The sequence below is a fragment of the Micromys minutus genome, assembly GCF_963924665.1.
Source record: "Micromys minutus genome assembly, chromosome: 27".
NCBI classification, from domain to species: Eukaryota; Metazoa; Chordata; class Mammalia; order Rodentia; family Muridae; genus Micromys; species Micromys minutus.
In genome coordinates, this window is record NC_137962.1 from 5,279,849 (window position 1) to 5,299,996 (window position 20,148).

Genomic DNA, 20,148 nt, shown 5'->3' on the forward strand with positions numbered 1-20,148 from the left:
CAGGGACTGCAAGCAGTGGGTTTATGAGACAGAACAAAGTAGTAGAACAGTCTTAGGTGCCTTTGATGCAGAGCAGAGACTCTTTAGATTGGTAATAATTTTCATGAGTAACTGTGGTGGGTGTCCTGTTGCTCTGGGTGTCCCTTGATAGATAGAACTGTACCGGGTTAGGGACTAACTGAGCTTCCTCTGAGGGGCCACAAGGCCAGGCCAGGACAGCTAACTTCTATCTCTCTGTGCTGATCTGGCTCTGTCCTTGCAGCCAGAAGACCCTCTGATCTTCCCACACACAATGGATTTCAGGGAAAAAGAAACTTCCTGGCCTGACTGATATGAATTTGAAGGAAATAGCTCACTTTCATGGGACAAGAAAACAAAATCCAGCAAGAGTGATACCCTTTTGCTGGTCCACATTCTGCTCAGTAGCTAGCATTCAGATTTTGGGCAAGGGTGTGAATTCTGGGATGCTAGGTTAACCACTCATGGGGGAACTCAGGGTGGTTGGTATAAGTGAGGAAAAGAAAAAAATCAGGATATAGGGGTTCCCAGGCTGGCAGGGTTCCATCATGGGCTTATGGTATTGCCACTAGAAAGTAGACAGGTACTTTTGAGTTCTGGTAGCTGCCTGTCTTTCTACCCAGCCTCTGCTATTGATCGATCAGTAAGTGCCCTTAGGCCAAGCTCTCATTTCTTCTATGCCTGGGGGCTTCTTACCTGAGATATGGGGTTATATTACCATTACAATAGAGCTTGTATAAGAAATAACTGAAAAAGGTTTAGGGGAGATGTACATGCTTATATGTATGTGAATATAAATATGCATTTGTATATACCCGTTTGTGTGTGTGTGTGTGTGTGTGTGTTTAGTGTATATAGGGAGTTATATGTATCCTATGTGTATATTCATTTTATTTACTGTATAATTCATAGGTTATTTCTCTGTTTGTGATACACTCACAGTCTGACGAGAAGTCACCACCTGCCTTACTGTGAGATCATCTTGACGTTCTTTGAGAAAATTTTCAACTTGGAGCTGAGAGATAGTGCTTAGTGGAGTCTTGAATGATGACTTCCTGAGACTACCTACCACCAAGCAACCACACAAGAGACTCCCAGATCTGCCTCTGGCAGACCTTCGAACTAGATCACACCTTGATATCATACAAATTCCTCCTGTGTCCCTTTACCCCAAAATTAGACTTAGAAGCTAATATTCCACAGTTCAAGGGGATTTTGCTGGAAATTCACACCATGCCTTTTTTCTCCTGGCAGCCTATGGTCTCTGCTTCTTCACCTATCCTTTCTTCTCCCCAGGAAAATCTAATGTGCTTCATCTATGTGCAAGCATGAGCTTCCTGGGTGCAGACTGCCAACATGTCCTGTTTGGCCAGTCACACCTGCTTTCCTTTATCCCTGTAAGAGACAAACTCCCGCATCATACCTTCCTAGCTAAGAGTAATCAGACCACGAATGCTCCTCTGTTTAAGACCCCTGGCTGTCTTTTGAACAGATTGTCTACTGCTGTCTCTGCAGCTGCAGAGGGTTCTTATTGATCCCAAAGCCAGGAGACAACCAAAAACTTTGCAAAGAACACAGAGCTGGACTCATTCTCTGCCCCCACCAAGTACCTTACCTCCCCACTGCTCCAGAGGCCGAAGTATAAAGCCAAAGAGGCCCTAAAGACTTCTCTTTAATGTTTGTGAACAAGTCCTACAGACAAATTGTATCCAATTCAAAATCTACAGTTCAAGCTTGGGGTTATAAACAAGAGTCAGAAAGTCGTAGGCTGGCCTGGGTGCAGTCTGCATTCAGAGTCACATGAAAGAGCATGTGTTCTCCCTTCAAGGCATGGTGGCCCGACAGTCTGCAGCTCACTCTCTTTCTCTGTACCGTGTTCCATTTTGTAAGCCTGTTTTCTACCCTGCATATCACCATCCATCATGATTAAAATTCCTTCTTGTCAGTCTTTCAGAAAAGGGTTTGGATTTAGAAACTAAGTCTTCCCATCTAGGGTATGGGGAAGAATACAGTTGGCGGGATGTTTTCTGAACTCAAGTATATCTTCTCAGCTCTTGCACAGGTTATCCATCCCCCTCCCTTGCATATACATATAGATAGATGATAAATATATATATATAGATATAGATATAGATATAGATATATAAATATACCCAGCTGCAAATAAAATTTCCTGTCTCCACAAGGATGCCAGACATTCTTCTGTAACCCCATTCAAGTCATAGGGCAAGACTGTACAGCGCCCTGTGATCGTGTGGTCCCTATACAAGTACCTTATTAAGGGAGCATTTGTGCTCTTAGATGGATAATCACTTCCCAGATAGCCTTCCTTCTAAAATAGGAATGTCTTTATCCCATCTCTCAGGATTCTTCAGTATGTAACATGGTTTCAAACTTTGAAATGGATCTTTCAAAAAGATGCACCAGATGAATTAATAAATAGCAATCACCACTTATCAGTCAAAGCATTTGTGCAGTTATCTTATTGTATCTTGGCACAACTTTTAGCTACCTTGGAAGAGGGAGCCAGATTTAATTGGCCTGTGGCAATCTCAAAACAAGAGAGACTGTCTTGATCAGTGATTGGTGTGGGAGGGCAGCATCATCCCTGGGTAAGGTAGCCTAAGTGTATAGGAAAGCCAGGTGAGCATGAGCCAGAGAGTGAACCAGCAAGAAGCATCCCTCCATGGTTTCTGCTTTAGATTCCTGCCTTAGCTTCCTTCGATAATGAACTGTACCCTTAGAATACAAATTTTCTTCTATAAGTTAGTTTGGGTCTTGGTTTATTATGGCAACAGACAGCAAACCAGAGCGCATCCTTTACCCTGAATGCCTGTGTAACAGTGTTACCTCTTTGTGTAAAACAACGAGTACCTCTCAGGAAAAGCTGAACATATGCATCACTTAGAGGTAACTAATTAAGTGACTGCATGAATGTGTGACTGTCATCTGTCTCATCTATGTATAAGCTGATAGTTTATAAATGGACCTTTTACTAAGTACTTGATAAATACTTTCAACTTTGCCATGTATGTTTCTGTTACATCACCACATGTTCCAGTGAAAAACTTGAAGTGGCCAAACCTTTCAGATTTCTCTGGGTGTCTCTTCAGGCTTTTAGGATGATTGAACCCTCACTACTGTGATGAAGAATAACCATTTTCTTAGATGCCCCACAAGATGAAGTTTGTGAGAGATGAGGGGTTTGTCACGTAATTCAACATTCAGTGAACACTCAGTAGTTAGAGGAAATAGCATTTCCTGTGAGCCAGGCACTGTAAGTCCTGAACCGCCATTCAACTGATTTGTCCAACCCATCAAGAAGGAAGTTTATTTATTTATCATTTAGTATTTATTTGTTTATTTTTTGAGACAAGGTTTCATGCATTTCAAGCGGGCCTCAGATCATCTGAGGAGCCTATGGTGACCTGGATGCTCTGTTCTTCATGCTGGGGTTTCAGGTATGATCCATCTCTCAAGGCTCACATATTTAAATCACTGAGCAAAAGGGTAGTATTTTGTGATGCGTAGAAATTACATGAAATTGAGACAGGAAGCTCAGTATCTATAAATAATGAACTATTGGAATGTACCTTGACCTTTTAAAAATTTGTTGGCTGCCATAAATAAATCTGTCCATATAAACGTATCCACTTGGTAGCATGTGGGTGTTAACATTCTTTTGTACACCGATCAGTGAGTCCTGGAGAAGATAAGACATTGATTAAAGTCACACATCACAGGAAGGGTAGCCCTGGGTATATTCCCAGGACTGGGTTTCAGATCTTTGAACCATAGGTCAGGACACTGGTCTTTTGACGTACAGCAGGAACACTTCATGGAGTACTTCATTAGTGACTGGGAGAATCCCAATTTAGACCTCTTGCCCTCTTGGGGTCATGGATATAGCATAGGTGATAGCACGTTAGCCTCGAAAACTGAAGCTCAGGGTTTCAGCTCCAAATAAACCAGACATAAACCAATATCCCCAGCATCAGGAGGTAGATTCAGGAGGATTAGACATGCAAGGTCATCCATTGCTATGAGACTCTGTCTCAAAACAGCAAAATAATACCACTACCAACAACACAAAACTGTTAGTCCCACAGAGTTCTTGGTCTTCCTCTCTGATGGCCTCTTCCCACCTCCCCATTCTACTAGGATAGTCTTCGAAACACAGGGTCACACCCACAAGGCCATCAGTTTGTCCTCACAATAGAAGCCAACTGCGAACAGGGGACAGTAGGACAGGACTAGCTGACTCTAGAGAAAGGGACGCACCCCCTGGGAAAGGCATCAAACCCCAGAGCCTTCTCATGGGAAAGAGGCCTTACTGGATGCCAGTTATGTTCCCTGGAGACATGGAGTTCTTAGGTCACAGTCCCAAGCAATTGTCCCATTAACTTCCTCTGCAGTAATACTACTATGGCTGCTCAACCTATTAGCACTGTCTCCACATGGGTGGATTCGAAACATGTTCTTTTAAAACAGCTTTATTTGGACAGAAGAAATACCATGGAATTTACCAATCCTAAAACATTTATTTCCTCAAAAAGAATGTCTGGGTCCTTTAGCTACCAAGTTCCTGTGCCTCTGGCTTCCCTATTCACCAGCCCCCATCGGCATCAGGGTGCTTCCTGTTTCTGTGTACTGGGCCACTGGAGTCATTTCCTATGAATTCTACTCTTAGGGTCTGGTCTCTCCCTTAGCATAGCTTTGCGATGCTCATTCAAGTATCTTGACTTCAGTTATTTTATCTAATGGGAGAAGGTTCCATTTTGTGACTATATCTTGATTTACAATATAGTGCTTTGGAAGTTCTTATGCATGTTTGCCCATGGACATCTGTCTTCATTTATCACAGTATACACATACCTAGGAGTGCAATTGGCTCCTGGGCGTGTCTCTGCATGTCTTTTTGCAGATCTGTCAGGCTTTTGCAGAGTGCCTTTTTAGTTTGCCATCTCTCTTGAACTGCCTACTTTCATTCCTTATTCTTGCTCATCTTCAACATACAGCATGCTTCTATTTTGTATGAAGCTTTAACTCATGTCAAATTTCTAAATGGAACTAGAAATAGGTATATTAGTTGCCTCTTTGGAAGGGAAGATAAACTAAGAAAAAAACAAGCCAACTCCCAAGTTGAGAATATTCTGTATTGTTTGATGCATTTTGGTAAATACATGTCAAATTCAGTTGCATATTTCACTGAACATAAACTTAATACTGAAGGAAAAAAGTTATTGGGGGGGTGCATGCATTTATTCAATTGAGACACAACTGGTTGCTTATCTACCCACTTTTCCATGGACACAGGGCTTGTGCCTGGCAGTGAAGGCCAAGTGTAAACAGGCTCTTAATTGGCATGATTAACCATGTCTCCATAGGAGCCTTAATAATACCAGCGGGGAGCAAAAGAGGCTGTTTTCCACTCTGTGAATAAGGGGCTGCCTGGTAGAAGTCATGGGGAACTGGAGAGCTGCCCCCTGTAGTAGGGAAGGGGCCTTCTTGAAGCCCAGCTGCATTTATTTGGAACACAGTTTAAAAATATTTTTCATCATTTTCTAGTACTAAATATACAACACATTGTTTGTCTTCATCCAGGAGGATAAGGCCAATTCTGTTTGCCCATGTGTTTTCTAAGGCAAAACTGTATACTGAAAAGAGCTTCTACAGACTACAATAGCCCCAAATATATGTTTGGCAGAGAAATAAACAGCAGATAACAAACAAAATAGAAATAAGAAGTCTCTGAGAATATGTAAACAAATTATGAATTGACATAAATTCATATTAAGACTGAGCAATCACTTCTAATTATCCAAGTTATACAGTATAAAAAAATCAGTATAATACAACTTTGGATAGAATTGCATTAATTCTGTCATTTATAGGCTAGAAAAAAGTGCATTTGACTAGAAAAAACCATCAGTGTATTAAGTACCATAGTATGGTTTGCTTATAGGAAGCATTGCACTTTTGTTTATTTGCTTGCTTTTGTATCTTTATTCTACATCTACAGCTGACTTCCTCCCCACCCCCGACATTACTTACATACTGCTAGGGAATTCAGTTATTTAGAAATTATTTGGTTTGTCTGTCTGACTAGTAGCCCGGTTTTATTGGCTCTTTTCTCTCTATGCTCCGCTTCCCCTCTCTACACCCCGTACTCAAAGCTGGTATGTTTTATGACCTCTCCACATGGATCCTTAGAGATCAACCCTGGGGTTTGATTTTCTAGGATCTTGGCAACTGGTACATCTTCTCTTTGTCTTGGTTTCCTTCATTGGATGAATGGGAGAGAAGACCCTTCCTCCCACCAGTGTACTCACATGTGACACAAACGTTGGAACACTCCTGGTACCATTTTGGACACATCTGTCAGTTCACTCCCTTTCCCTAACTAACCTCCTTGGGTCTGCTACCCACCTTCCTTGGAAAACAGGGCTGAGCAAGAAGTACAGGTTATATGATTCTAGTCACTGGCTCCTCTAACCTCTACAGAGACTTAGGCTCATGACACGATCTCTCTCCCTCTCCTTTTCCCTCTCTCCCTCGATCTCTCCCTCCCCTCCCCCACTTTGTGTGTGTGTTTTGTCTGTCTGTGTTAAATGTATGTGCTCATGTGAACAAACATCTTGAACTAGGTACAGAAAGAAAATTAAAACATCTTTTTACACACAAATTATTAGGAAAGAGTTGGTCTCACAGAAGTAAAAAATAGAATGTTTACTAGAATGTGGACTGCTTGGAAGAGTGAGAAGTCTGTGTAATATTGATTTTAAAAAAAGACACAATTTAATAGGAGGAATAAATTGTGAAGACTTATGGTATATGGTAATTATGGTTTTTAGTAATTTGAAGTCTGGAAAAATGCTTAGAGAATGAATATTGTATTCTTTCCACAAACATGAGAGTCATGTGAGGTAATATGTATGTTAATTAGCTAGATTTCATTTCATAAATAATATACTCCATAACATTGTTTTGTTCTTGATCTGTAAGATTTATAAGATTAGATAAAACCTATGTCCTCTGGAGGAATTATGATTGCACTTGGGACAAGGGATATGATTCAATTGACAGGACGGCCATCTAACTAACACACATATGTACACATATGATTCCTAGCAATGCGTAAAACTGAGCATGGTAGCACTGGAGTAGGAGGATCATAGTCCTTCTACAGAGCAAGCTTCAGGCCAGTTAGGGATAGCTGAGACCCAGTCTTATTGGAAAGAAAACTAGCTGATGGAGACAGTGTCTGTCAATCACTGATCAAAGGTGGGATTAGCACAGCAAACTTCTAAGGGCCCTTTGTTATTTCCTCCCTCGGTGCAGGTTCCTGGCAGTGGAGCTCAGCCTTTAAGCATTGCCCAGTGCAGTGTTGGAAACTCTTCTTGCCAGTCAGGATCTTGAACTTGACCTCAGGTGGAAGTCAACATTGTTTTCTGAGGATGGAGGTGGAGCTCAACAGACTATGTATGAGTCATGCTTTTGCAACTGTGTTTGCCCTTCTAGAATGGGAGCAGAGGCATACTTGCATAGATGCTACATCACAGCTGGACTTTGGTCTTCAATTTGAGCTCTTACTTCCACAATAAATCAGTCATCCTAAATTGCCTACCCTAGTCCTCTCCGTCCTTGTCCCTTCTACCTTTGTCTCCCGTGTGTGGCTCTCAGATGCACAGCTTTATGTATTGTTTACCTCTGTTTTCCATGTCAGAATCTTCTGCCTGGCGTTCAGAGTTTTTACCATCTAGATACATATACCACTTATCCCAGGACTCGGTTATTTTCTGTTTTAGGTTCAAGATGCTTGCTTTGAACCCATAGAACCAAGCCTGTCTCTACTTAGGCATTCGTCATTTGTGGCTTCTGCCACATACTCTCCAACCTATGGCTCTTTGAAATATGGCTTTCAGAGGACTCTCCCCCAAACCCCCTATGATCCATGAGCAGACCATGTAGGGCTCATACTAGGTTAAATTTTGGCAGTCTTGTGTTGTTATACTTCATTCTTCCATAGTTACCTAACTTTTAATCTTGTTGAAGTCTTGACTCTCTAACTAGATTATACACTTTGGAAATGACTTGGCAGTCTCTTAGTAGGTTATCTTAGCAGGCACTTGAGAAACTTGATTTTAGTGTTGGTTAGCTTCGGGGTGTGCTGGTTAGGGCGTAGAAAGAGAAACCAGAAGCAATCATTTAAGAATCATAGGTCCTTCTTTTCTGTAGTCTAGCCCTTTCTGCCTTCTACCTTCCAGGCCAGGCCTCTTTACTCCATGGCTGGCTCAGTTCAAATGTGATTTGGTTCTGCCATGCACAGCAACTAAATCAGGGCAATTGGCCTTTCCAACTGACCATCACTGGTGGAAACCAATGTAGAAGTCAATGTGGACTACAGAGAACTATAATCCTGTTTCCTCATTGTCAAGTTGACCAGATTCAGAATCACTTGTGAAATACAGCTCTGGGTGTATCTTGTAAGAGGACTTTTTGTTGTTGTATTGATAATTGTATTCATGTATATAATACATTCTCATTGTCCGTGACTCCATCTTCTTTTATCTTCTTCTCATCCCTATGAACTCTCCTCCTCCCTTCTGACAGGTTCTTTCCCTCATGCTTTTGCTGTTATTGTTTTCTTTTGTGGCACCCTGAGTTTAGTCTTTAACATCTAAGTAACCACAGATATGGAACTGTAATGTGCTGTTGGTTGACCAATAGGCTCTCCTTTGAAAATAAGTATTCCTCTCCCTGAGAATTCATCAGTAGCCAGGATTTCAGCAAGGAGAGGTGGACCTCATGAGACCCTCCCGCATCCATCAGTAGCTGCTGATAGATCCCACCTTGTGCAGGCTGAGAGCAGGAATCCTCAGCTGCTGTGAGATAATTAGGATGACATTCATGGTCCTTCTCCTTCCAACCTTACCCGACGGAGGACCAAAGTTCTAACCATTGAACTATTCCAATCCATAGTAATTTGTTTTTAGTGCTTTTGGTACCCTGGATTCACATGAGACCTACCTTTATCTGCCATTGACTTGGGCTGACATTCTTCTCCTGTCTTCTATTCCCTTGATGGATGCTGGGCGACCGAGTCTAATTTAGTGACAAGTACCCTATCCCTGTGCTGGGTACTGTGAGAGCATCCTTCTGGTATGGAGCCTACAGTGAGGTGAATGAGTCATAACTTGTAGCCCCTTTGGTTTCATGAGTGTTGTCATTTTCTTTTCCAGAATGACTGTACTAACTTACACTTCCATCAGCCATGTTCAGTGGTTTCTGTTTCCCCATGGCCTCACCAACACCTGCTGTGACAAGATATGCATTTACTGTGATGATCATGCTGGGGCCCTGGGTTGGTTCCTGTACATTTTACTTGCCAAAGAAAGCAGCTTTAGTGGAAAGAAATATCAGGTGGGCAGACTATCTTTTATTAGAGAAGACCAACCTTTCCAGAAATTCCCTATAGACTTCATCTCTACTGTCTTATTGTATAGCTTGCAACAGGTGTCCTACTAACCAGTCCCCGTCAGAGATGACAGTGTTGCTGTAGCTGACTGACTGGTGCCAGGGTTTACTCTCTGATTACCAAATAGGCAGGCCTTATGAGCACATAACTCTCTGTGCCCAGCCTATAGAGAGAGAATTAGTACTATTTTAATAAACAAGAGGGCAGAGGCTACTCAGCAAACAACAGTCTATGTCAGTTCTTCACTGTGGCCAATTTCTGGGATGCGTACTGCCTGCTCTGTAAGCAGTCCTCCCAGGTCTGTATGATTAACCATTTCCAGGGTTCAGAAGTAATGTGTTAACCGGTACCTGCCCATGAACATGTAGGATTAGATCTGTTTGGCTCGTTTGAGAAACCTAATGTTCTTCAGAAATTCTTCATGCCAGTCAGACATCAGACCTGTTCTGCCCTCACTGTTTGAGCTGAGGTTTATGCATGTTCCCAATGAAAGAAGGCAACAGAAAGTTTCAAGGACAGAACATCACAACTCTGGCCCTGTGCCACAAAAGGTGGAGGAGAACAACCGTCAGGGGCTAGGATCTCTGCAGGTCGCTACTTCCACTGCCTACCTACCACATGCTCTGGTAATCCTTGCATTTTCTGTCTGACCAAAGGGGAAACCCACTAATTTTCAAGTGATGCCCAATTGTTAAAATTTGTTGAGTACTTGCTCTCTGCCAGGTGGCTTGGTGACTGTTTTGTTCCCGTGTTCTCATAGAAGTCTCTAGACAATCTTCCATGAGCCTGTCGATGTCATGGCAAAACCTAGGTTCCAGTAAGAAATCTGCTTTAGTGGCAGAGCACTTGGCTTGGCATCCACAAGGTTCAGCTAAGAAGAATTTCACTTCTGGCATTTACTAGCAGGGTCGCTTTAAGCAAGTAACCTCACAGAGATATCTCTTGGCTTTATTTGTACACCCCAGATAATAGTGCTGTGTTTCAAATACTCAGTCGGTTAATAATATTAATAACTTAGAATACATCCAAATATTAGACACCTTTTACCATCTTTTTAAAAAAATGGAGAAACTGAAAGGCTCGGAGAAATCAACTTACCAAATACCCGACAGCTCTGATTAGCAGAACCCCAATTAAAGCTCAGATGACCTGGTTCCAGAGCTGAGCTTTTAAGCATCCTACCGACTCTGTTTATTAAGAGGTAAAGTATTCTAGGGTCTAGTATCCTGACTCTCTTTAACAGGAAAATTCATTCATTCTCAGCCACAGTTTTACACACACACACACACACACACACACACAATCTCTGCCATTGACCAAGACTAATGCTTCTAAGACCTGCTCAATTTCTGGTTATCACCTGATACAGAATTCACATACCTGGGGGAGAACTCATATCAGACACAGAAGTAGCCATTAAACACCTCCTGTGTCAAGCTGAATTCTGTGAATGAAAGACTCCAAGGATGCTGCTGGTTCACAGACATATTGTGGGTGTCAAGGAAGACCTTGGTCTCTCTACTCAACACTCCTAATATAGTGTCCAACACTGCTAGAGCACTAAGTGACTCTGTACGCAGCTCAGCTTCCCTGGTATCCTGGGATGAGTGATGATAACAGTGTTTCTGTTTTAATTTTTCAGATGAGAAGCATTGACTTAAGAGATGTCAAGTAACCAGTAGATGTCACACAGGTGATAACAGCAAGAATGGACATCTTCATGCTGGAGGCAATTCTCTAAGACAGCTGATTTCTCCAGAGCTGACAGCTAAGTTTGTACCTCCCAAAATGCAATGTGCCCAGAGAGAATAATAAACAAAAGGTTGGATTGCCAATGTCTTTTCCCCTGACCTTCTAAGCTTGGTTTCTTTTTGTTATTTGGATATTTTCTGTATTTGAATTTTTTTAAGGTTCTCCCCCACCTCCCATAGGCGACAGACTTGCTCAGGTGATAGATCTCAAAAACCATGATATTGACCCTAAGAGAGTGAGATACTCTTTGCAGAAGACATAGAAAATTCCTGAACCTGGGAAAAGTACCTAGAAACTTGGAGAAGAGTGAAGAAGGCATTTTCCCTCTCCTGCCTGGGCATCCCCACCATAGTCAGTACTTTCACAGGGCCTGGTCATTTCGGAGGTGTTCGCTTTCAGTTTAGTTGGTTGGAATATTCACCTGGAAATTTTTCTTTCAATTAAACTCTCTTGTTGAACTGCCTCCATCTTCAAAGGATCCCATTAGCGTAATTATAGCTATTTCTACAAGGCACTATTTGCACTCAATTTCAGCTTTAGGCGATTCAGTTAAAATGATTTATGTCTTTACTATTTGGGAGTGCATATACCCATCATTTTCTTACACTACAGACTTCCCATGAGCTGTTTTCAGAAACCCAAATCACAGCAGCAGTTTTGATGGTGGCCATCTTTGATCTAGCCTAGTGTCTCTGGCCTTTTGTGCTAATAAAAGCAGCCAGAGACAATGCTGTGTGGGGCAAGAAAGCAACTTGTGGGCCAGGACCAGATTGTCTTCCATCACATGCCTACCTCAGAATAGGCGCCTGCATGATGAATAGGAAGATGAAAGCAGGCTTCTATTTTCTCCTTTTTAAAAAGTTAGCATTTCATTATATCAGTATTGAATGATTGCATTCATCTTAGAATAGTACACTCAGAATTTTTCCAAGAAAGAGATGCTTTTAATGCATCTTTGCTGATCACTGCCTCATCCTCATTTCTGCATAGGGAATAGTTTGTCATCATTTTGGAGCACATCTTTGTAGGCCTTTCATTAGTGCTTATGTATACATCCACAAAGACAGCCACTAACTTGTGAGAAGATTGTTTTGCTGTATAGGTTTCCTACACAGCAGTCTGTCAAACCTGGTGCCATATAGGAGCCCCCTTTCCCCTTTTTTAGCTGTTACAGACTATTATCATGCTAACTAGATTTGCCACTTTTGATCTGAACCAAATGATACTGTGTGTTTGCAGATATGCACGTTTATGTGTTCAGTGCATAAAAACACCAGATACTAATCATGGATGCTATTTCTCAAGCACTGTTGATCTTGTGTTTCTGTGACAGGTTTCTCATTGGCTTGGAATTTGTCAGGTTTGCTGGCTGGCTAGAAAACCACAGAGATTCTTTTGTCTTGGTCTCCTGGCATTGGGCTTAAAGTAGGTACTACCATATACATATTTTCCATGGGTCCTGATGATCAAACTTAGTTCATTACATTTGTAAGGCAAGTGTTTATCAACAGAGGTATTTCCCAGTCCCTCAAACAAACTTTTCAAATGTATTTTTAATCACTTTTTTTCCAACTGCCTCCGTTTTTATAACTGGACCAGCTTGGGGCAGTGTATTTTATAGTAACCAAAGCTCATTTTATCCAAATCAGCCAACTGCTCTGTGGGTTATGCCAATGAGGCACACAGAATTGGGTGAAATCATGAGGCTTGCCAGAGAGACCAAATACCACTTGTCCTAAATCTAAGACATTGGGCCCCAAGTATTTCATACTAGTGAACAGCAAATGAGTAAACTTTGACAGCTTCTTCTCCGCAGACCACATATTTTCATCTGCACAGTGGTCTCAAGTATTGGCAGAATAATTAGGTAGTGTCATTGGGATTCCCATACAGAACTTACCAGTAACTGTCGCTCCACTACATACTGGAATGAGGAAGGTACCCCAGGCCACTGCTGAGGTGACATGAGTGCCACAGTCTTCTGGAAGCCCCAGCAGAGTGCCTCTGTATTTTACTCCTTTCCAAATACATTGCTATCAATTCTAAGGAAGTTTTGTCTGCTTTGTTTAGTTTCGTCAAAGCTATATTTCTTTCTGGTTTCTCCCACTTCCATCCTCCCTTTCATGTCTCCCGTTCTTGTCACCCTCCTGTACCTTCTATGTCACATTTATGTCCTTTTGCTTTGCTTGTGGCCCACTCTGTTTAAGCAGATCTTTCTTTCTGTCTGTGTAGCCACTGGAGCCTGGTCGACCCACTTGAGGGTTCATGACTGAAGATAACGTCTGCTCTTCTCCTGGAGTCTACCAGGGTCCAGTATTTCAGCAGGGTAGGATATGGTCTTTGGAGTCTCTCCTCCATCCATGATTGACTGATGATAGGCCCAGTTCTGTAAGGACCAGAGGAGGCAAGCACAACAGCTATACAGTCATGATGGCAATGTTTGTGTCATACCTAAACAATAATATTCACAATTCTTCCTCTATCTTTGGCTTCGCATTCGTTTCATGCTGTCTTCTGCAACATTTTTGAGCCTTGGAGGACAGTGTTGTAATTCTACTGAGCACTCAGCCAGTATGTGTCCTCAGCAACCTCTGAAACCAAGAATCTCTGTCTTTACCACAGTTCATTACAAAAACCTTCTTTGATTAAGGCCAGACATAGCATTTGTTTATTTGTGTGTGTGTGTGTGTGTGTGTGTGTGTGTTCATGCGTGCTCAGATGCGCATTCGAGCACTGAGTTAAAAAGCAGCCTGCCTCTGTATCACTTTAAATAATTGTAGTAAAGTTCCCTGTGTAGCCTAAGACCTGAGTGCTATGAGCCTTCTGTGAAGCAGATTTCAAGTCTGGTCAGGGAATAGTTGGTTACCACCGTATCAGCCAAGCCACAATGGTACCACATGGGCGCATCTTAACTGGCAGATTCGGTAAAAGAGTGTCTTTTCTTTCTCAGCAGCTTGCATAGCACCCATTCACAGCACTATGAGAGATGTCCAACAGAAAGCAAGTTTCCACTTCACTTCCAGCTTGATTTCTCCTTCTCTCATAACTGAGGTGTTTGATGTCTTCAGCAGTGGTATTAAGTTCTGGTGAGCAGCCAGTGGCAATGACAAAGACCTTCTTTAACAAGCAAGCACATAGTGATGGATCTTACATCTGTCATTGTGTTTTTAACAGCCCATTGCTTCTAAAGCAGCATTATCCAGTCATAGGTGACATGTCCCTTTTCGTTTTTTAGCTGTTTTTTTGAGTGCCTGACAAAGTGGTAGGTTTTCATATGGTTTTTGCATATACTTGTTCCTGCTAATTGTCACTTCTCTTGCCTCTTCATTCTCCACATCCCACCCCATCTCTGCTTAAACCTTTTTCTTCTTGCTATTCCTCTGTTTTACTTTCATATTGCCTATGCTCTGCATGTCTCCCGCCCTTAAGTTATTCTTCTCCCCCTTCTGCCTTTCATAGTCACTCCATGTCAAACACACAATTGTAAAGATTCAAAGACAGGACCCATGTGTGCCTGGTGTGGTGAAGGGTAGAATATCTGGCAACATAAATCAAAAGTGTAAAACCCCACCACTGGAAACATTGTGTGTTGTGTTTCAAGTCTCCCTTCACTTGCTGATAGATCATGTCATGAGTCTATGACATGACTTGAGACACTACCAGAGCCCAGGACGTCTTGTTTCACAAGAGAATCTTCAGGTGTTCTAGGCCTTTATGACACATCTTAAGCCATTCAGAGAGCCACAAGAATGGCCCAGAGGAAATTCTAAACCACTATGACTCATGGGTAGGGTTTTCTATCCTGAAACCTAAGCTATTGGGTATTCCCCCTCTCTGTAGCTCAGGGCCACAAGGGTCATTAGTGATTCTTCCTATGCCTAAAGTAGGTTGCCTTGTCAGGAAAGTTTTGCCTTGCCATGTGGCAGGAAAACTCTGGCCCTTAGTCTGTGGATAAGGTGCTTGCAAGTGAGAGGTCATACTGAGAAAGTAGGAGAGGTACATAGAAGTTTAACTGATATCTGAGGGTTCTGTGTGCCTCCACTCCCTTTGCTTGTGTGTTCCATGGGTTGAGAAGATTTCTCTAGGAATGAGCTTGTACATTTCTCTGTGTACAGATGCTATGAACACACAGCTAAACCTTTTCTAGTCTCCGCTTCCTACCAATTGGGTACACTGGGAAGCATGTTATGCAATTGGTGCTGTCCCCATTTCTTTCTGTTTTTATTTGAGAAAAGCAAAGCAAACCGTGATTTTTCTGTGTGTGATTGGACACACCTGTTCTTTAATCACGTGGGAGCAGAGGCAGAAATATGAAAAATTCCAGACAAACCTGGGTTACAGTGCAAAGCCCAGTCACAAAGCATAAGTTTAGAGGTTTTGTATTACAGACGACTGGAAGAGGTATACACATAACAGAAACAATGGGGATGGAGATAATCTCATTGGCAAAGTGCACATGGCCAGTTGATGCTATGAATTAGAGAATGATGGGGTTCTTGCTGTTGTTAATAGCTGATTTTCATGACAACATGTGTTCAAATATCTTGTTCATCAATTCAGATCAATCCAACTTGTCTCCTTCCACTCCATATTTCATATCCTCAGCCCTTATACCATGTATATTCACAACTGGTAAACTTTTAAAAAGCAAACCAACCTACCCTATGATTCATAGGTCCTTTATGGGAAACGCTTGTTCTAGAGAAAACTCAGACAGAAATCCCTTGACCTCTTAAATTTATCTTCTAAAAACTCCTTTCTTCCAGGGGCTTCCCTGAGAAATAGCACTTAGGGTGAGCATGTGCACGTGAGCACACACATACACACACACACACACACACACACACACACACACACACACACACACACACTCATGCATGCACCTCAGAGCACTGTTTTGACACCGGCTGGTCTATTCTCGTTCTGTGAATAGCATAGATAGATTATACTTAACGTTAGAGGTTTTTGTTTTTTCTCCCACTTATTTGCCCATTGCAGGTCCCCCAAAAGGAATTAGGAAGTGTAGAGGTTTGCAGGGTGACTGGGCCAGTAATCGTATTACTAACCCTTCATGCTCAGAGGATGTCCACTTCCCATTGATGTGTGCGTGCTGGAAGCACATCTGGTGACTTCGCTTTGTCCCCAACAAACACCTGAACTTCAGTTGGTTCACTTTGGTTTCACATAAACAGTCCCCTGTCATCTGCCTTCCAGCTGTGAGTAAGTTCCCCTAATTTGTAAAATTTATAGAATGAAATGCAAAGCTTACTTGCTCCCCATCTCTTTAAAATGGGGGTGATTGTTGCTATTAAACTTTCCAGCTTCACTGCCCCTTTTGCTCTGCCTGTATCCTGGACCTCCAATCTATATGCACATATCTGAGCAAGTATATGGAAAAAAGGAAACCAAAAAGCATTAACATTATTTATAATCCTATGATCCTTTCTATATGAATATTGTTCTCTGTAACTGAAGTCTTCCATTCCACAGCCCCTTCACACCCATACCCACGTAGATGTCATTCAATTTTCCCCATCCCTAGTTTTCTGCCATAAGTTATGTGTTATTCCATAACTTGTTGATTACATGTTGAAATTTTCTTTTTTTCCAAATTCTTGTTAGCAAAAAACTTCAACTTCCTAACTTTTTTCTTCCTCTCTATATAATTTTTTTTTCTAGAATGTTCTGTATTAAAAACAATGACAGAAGGAGAGCCATTGACTCAAAGCATGTGAATGTTGTTGCCGTGCATGCGTATTTGTGTTTTAATTAATGAACTTGTTTTCCTGGATAGGTATAAATTTATCATGAAAAGCAGGTGCCTTTAATGCCAACACTCTGATCTCTGAGTTCAAGATAAGTCTCGTCTACAGAATTCCAGGACATCCAGGGTTACACAGACACTCTCTGTCTTCAAAAGTCAGAAAAAAAACAAAAACAAAAACAAAAAAAAAAAACAAACCCAGAAACAGAAACCAACAAGATACCAATAAAACAGTGAGTTCTTGGTTTTCTTTCCCCTCACTCTATTTTATTTATTTTATTACTAAATATTACTAATATCTTGCACTACAGTGATACATTTGTTAAAATTTGTATGGTAGTATTATTAATACCTTATGCAGTGGGGGTCATTACTGCGGGCCTATGAAGCCTGGTCAATACATAGTGTAAATCCACCATCACTGAATTGTAAGAAAAACCTTCATTGCCTTAGAAATCCCCTGATCTTCAGGTATTTATTCCTCTTTCCTGTTTTACTGTTGGTAACCACTCTTCCTTTTACTATTTCCATAGTTTAGTAGTTTTGAGACTACACATGGCTGGAGTCATATAGCAGGTCACCTTTTCAAGCCTGCGTTTTGCATGTGACTCCTTTAATATGTCCTTTGATGAGTTGAGAAGGATGGATTGATGTTGTAGATTAAATGAGCTAGAGTTGACCCATCCTTGTTTACCTTGAAGGAATGAAGCTAATAAACATCCACGTCAATTAAAAATTTAGCTCATTTTATGAATACTTGCAAAGCTAGTTTCTGAATCCTATGTAAGTGTATGTTTAGTTTGACGGTTCTACCAGGCTTTAAGTAAATTATCATTCCCACTGGCAATGAATTGAGTTTCTATGGTCCATACTAGACAGGTAACTCTGATATAGCGCTCACCCAGCATTCTTGAAACCCTAGGTTTAACCCTAGAAACAAATCAACAGAACAAAAGATTTCTCAGTCTGATGATACAGACTTGTAATCCCATCTGCTAGAAAGGCTGAGATAGCTGGACCACACTTTCAAGTCAATCTTGGGCATAGGAGATTCCTGTAGCTCGAGGTCACTGCTAATGTTTGGTGGTGCTAATGATCTAGATTTGGGCTAGATGAGATGCGTAGTGGCAGCTCAATATTGTTTTCAGTTTTGTTTCCTTGGCAACAGATTTTCATGTTTTATTTGCCTTCCATATATCATCAGTGAAGTATCTGTCCAGATCTCTCTTTTGCCTATTTTTTTTTATTTAAGTGTTCATTGTTTTGTTTCCTAAATTCCAAGATGGCCTTTCTTGTACATTAATAAATATTTTTTTACATTTACTAATTATGTGTTTTGTGCTTGTGTTCACATGTACATTGGAATGTGCATGCCATGGCTTGTATGTAGAGTTGCAAGAGTGGATCTTTTCCTTCTACTCTGTCCGTTTCAGGGCACAAACTTAGTCGTTAGGCTTAGAAGCAATCAACTTTACCTACGAAGCCATCTTGCTGGCCTTTTACATTTTAATATCCATTTTTAGTTTTAATATGATATAGTCATACTAAGAAATGAGTATAAAAATTGTGTGAACTGATTTTTTATTATTTTGATTTTTGATCCATATATAGGGTACCTGGAAGTGCAGGCAGCATATGTTGAACCTATGAAGTGGTGATACAACTAGAAACCAGAGTAGAAGAACAGAAGAAGCTGCATCCTTGACCGAATTGATGGGATAATCCATCATCTCAGGGCTGAGACCACCTCCAGATTTCTTGTTTGGTGAAACAGTTGCTGCTTGTTTACATTCCTTTATGTCGAACTGTCTCTTACTTATAGCTGAAAAAGCATTTCTAATAGATATTCAGATTATCTTCACAGTGAGGGGCAGCCAGAGCTGAGGAGGGGGCTCTGACCTAGAATACTCTATGGGACCATAGATAAGTATCTCAGCTTCTCCATGAATTCCTTTGCTCATCTGTGTAATGCTCAATAAATGTAAATTGAACCCTGAATGGAGGACAATGACACTATTGAATCATGATTGTCCATCTTATTAACTGACTAAATACTTACAAAAAGGTTGGAACATTGCCTGACGCACAGTAAGCAGCTGTAGAAGGGGTTGGCAAATGGAATGAGAAGAAAAGAATCAGTCATGTTTATAAGCTTTCTTTTGCTTCTAGATCCATCCTTAAGTCTCTGGTCTTTAAGCAGAACTTTGACACCTTCACTACTCGGGCTCATGAAGCATGAAACGCCCCCCAAGCTCTGTCTCAAAACACCCACTCTAGTAGTTTCTTTTTGACACAAAAGATTTCTCAGAGAATGCTGTCTTGTGTAAAAGTGGGATCTGTGACCACCAAATCATGTCAGTAGATGGCCAAAATACCCAAAGCAGTTCATGAAAATAGATTCAAGTCTCTCTGGGCAAGCCTTCTGGAAGGTTCTAGAATTTTTGAAGCTCATTTTTGAAAGGGTCTTTCCATCTGGTGGCTGTTTCTTTTGCATCTCCTATCATCTTTCTTATCAGAGGTAGAGAGATGGGAGGAAGATTAGTGCTTGGGCTCTCTGCTTTTTCTGTGTAGTGAGGAAACTAGGCTGCTAGGCACATGTGAAGGAGTGGGTGTGGTTTGGAATGTTACTTTATGCTACTCCAATGGCCAGCCATTAGAAAGGTCACTTGAAGTTGACTAACAAGTAAGAATTATTTTAAAATAGTTTTTTATCATGGGAGTAAAGAACCAACTAGTATGTGTGCCCATTAAAAAGAAAAAAAAAAAAAAAAAACTCTGCCAAACAAACAAACAAACCCAACTTTTGGAAAGTTCCTGCTGAATGTGTGCCTTCTGACTCACTTATCCTTTCTGTCAGAAACACACCCGGAAAGGGCACCTTTTCTTTGAACCACACTCCTATACAACCTTCTCGCTTCTGTCTGACCTACCTTCCTTTTTCAGCAGCCAGGATCCTTTAAAGGTGAGCACCGAAAGATGGGGATTCTCCAGCCACAAGTGTCCTGAAATTCTATCTTACTTAGAATAAACTCTCTAGATTTATACAGTGTCCCTGCATGGGTGGTGGCTTATTATTTTCTGTCACTTTCCTATTTGTTCAAACCACTCTGCCCCTGGTCTTCTCATGTCACAGATT

General features: G+C 41.3%; 1 protein-coding gene across 2 annotated transcripts in view; it reads left to right on the top strand.

Annotated features, from left to right (window-relative positions):
* LOC308437970 (uncharacterized protein) overlaps positions 1 to 18,978 on the top strand; it is a 198,142-nt gene extending 179,164 nt beyond the window's left edge. Inside the window, exons 4-6 of one of the 2 annotated variants that reach the window (XR_013975575.1) lie at positions 11,139 to 11,318; positions 17,043 to 17,245; positions 18,624 to 18,978. Coding sequence is in view for 1 of the 2 variants with exons in the window: in XM_080939231.1 (XP_080795357.1) it covers positions 11,139 to 11,152 (14 nt within the window). In the remaining variant the exon portion in view is untranslated. Of the gene's footprint in view, positions 1 to 11,138; positions 11,936 to 17,042; positions 17,246 to 18,623 lie in introns of those variants that run through there. The other variant, XM_080939231.1, reaches the window with a different exon arrangement.
* The last annotated feature ends 1,170 nt before the right edge of the window (positions 18,979 to 20,148 follow it).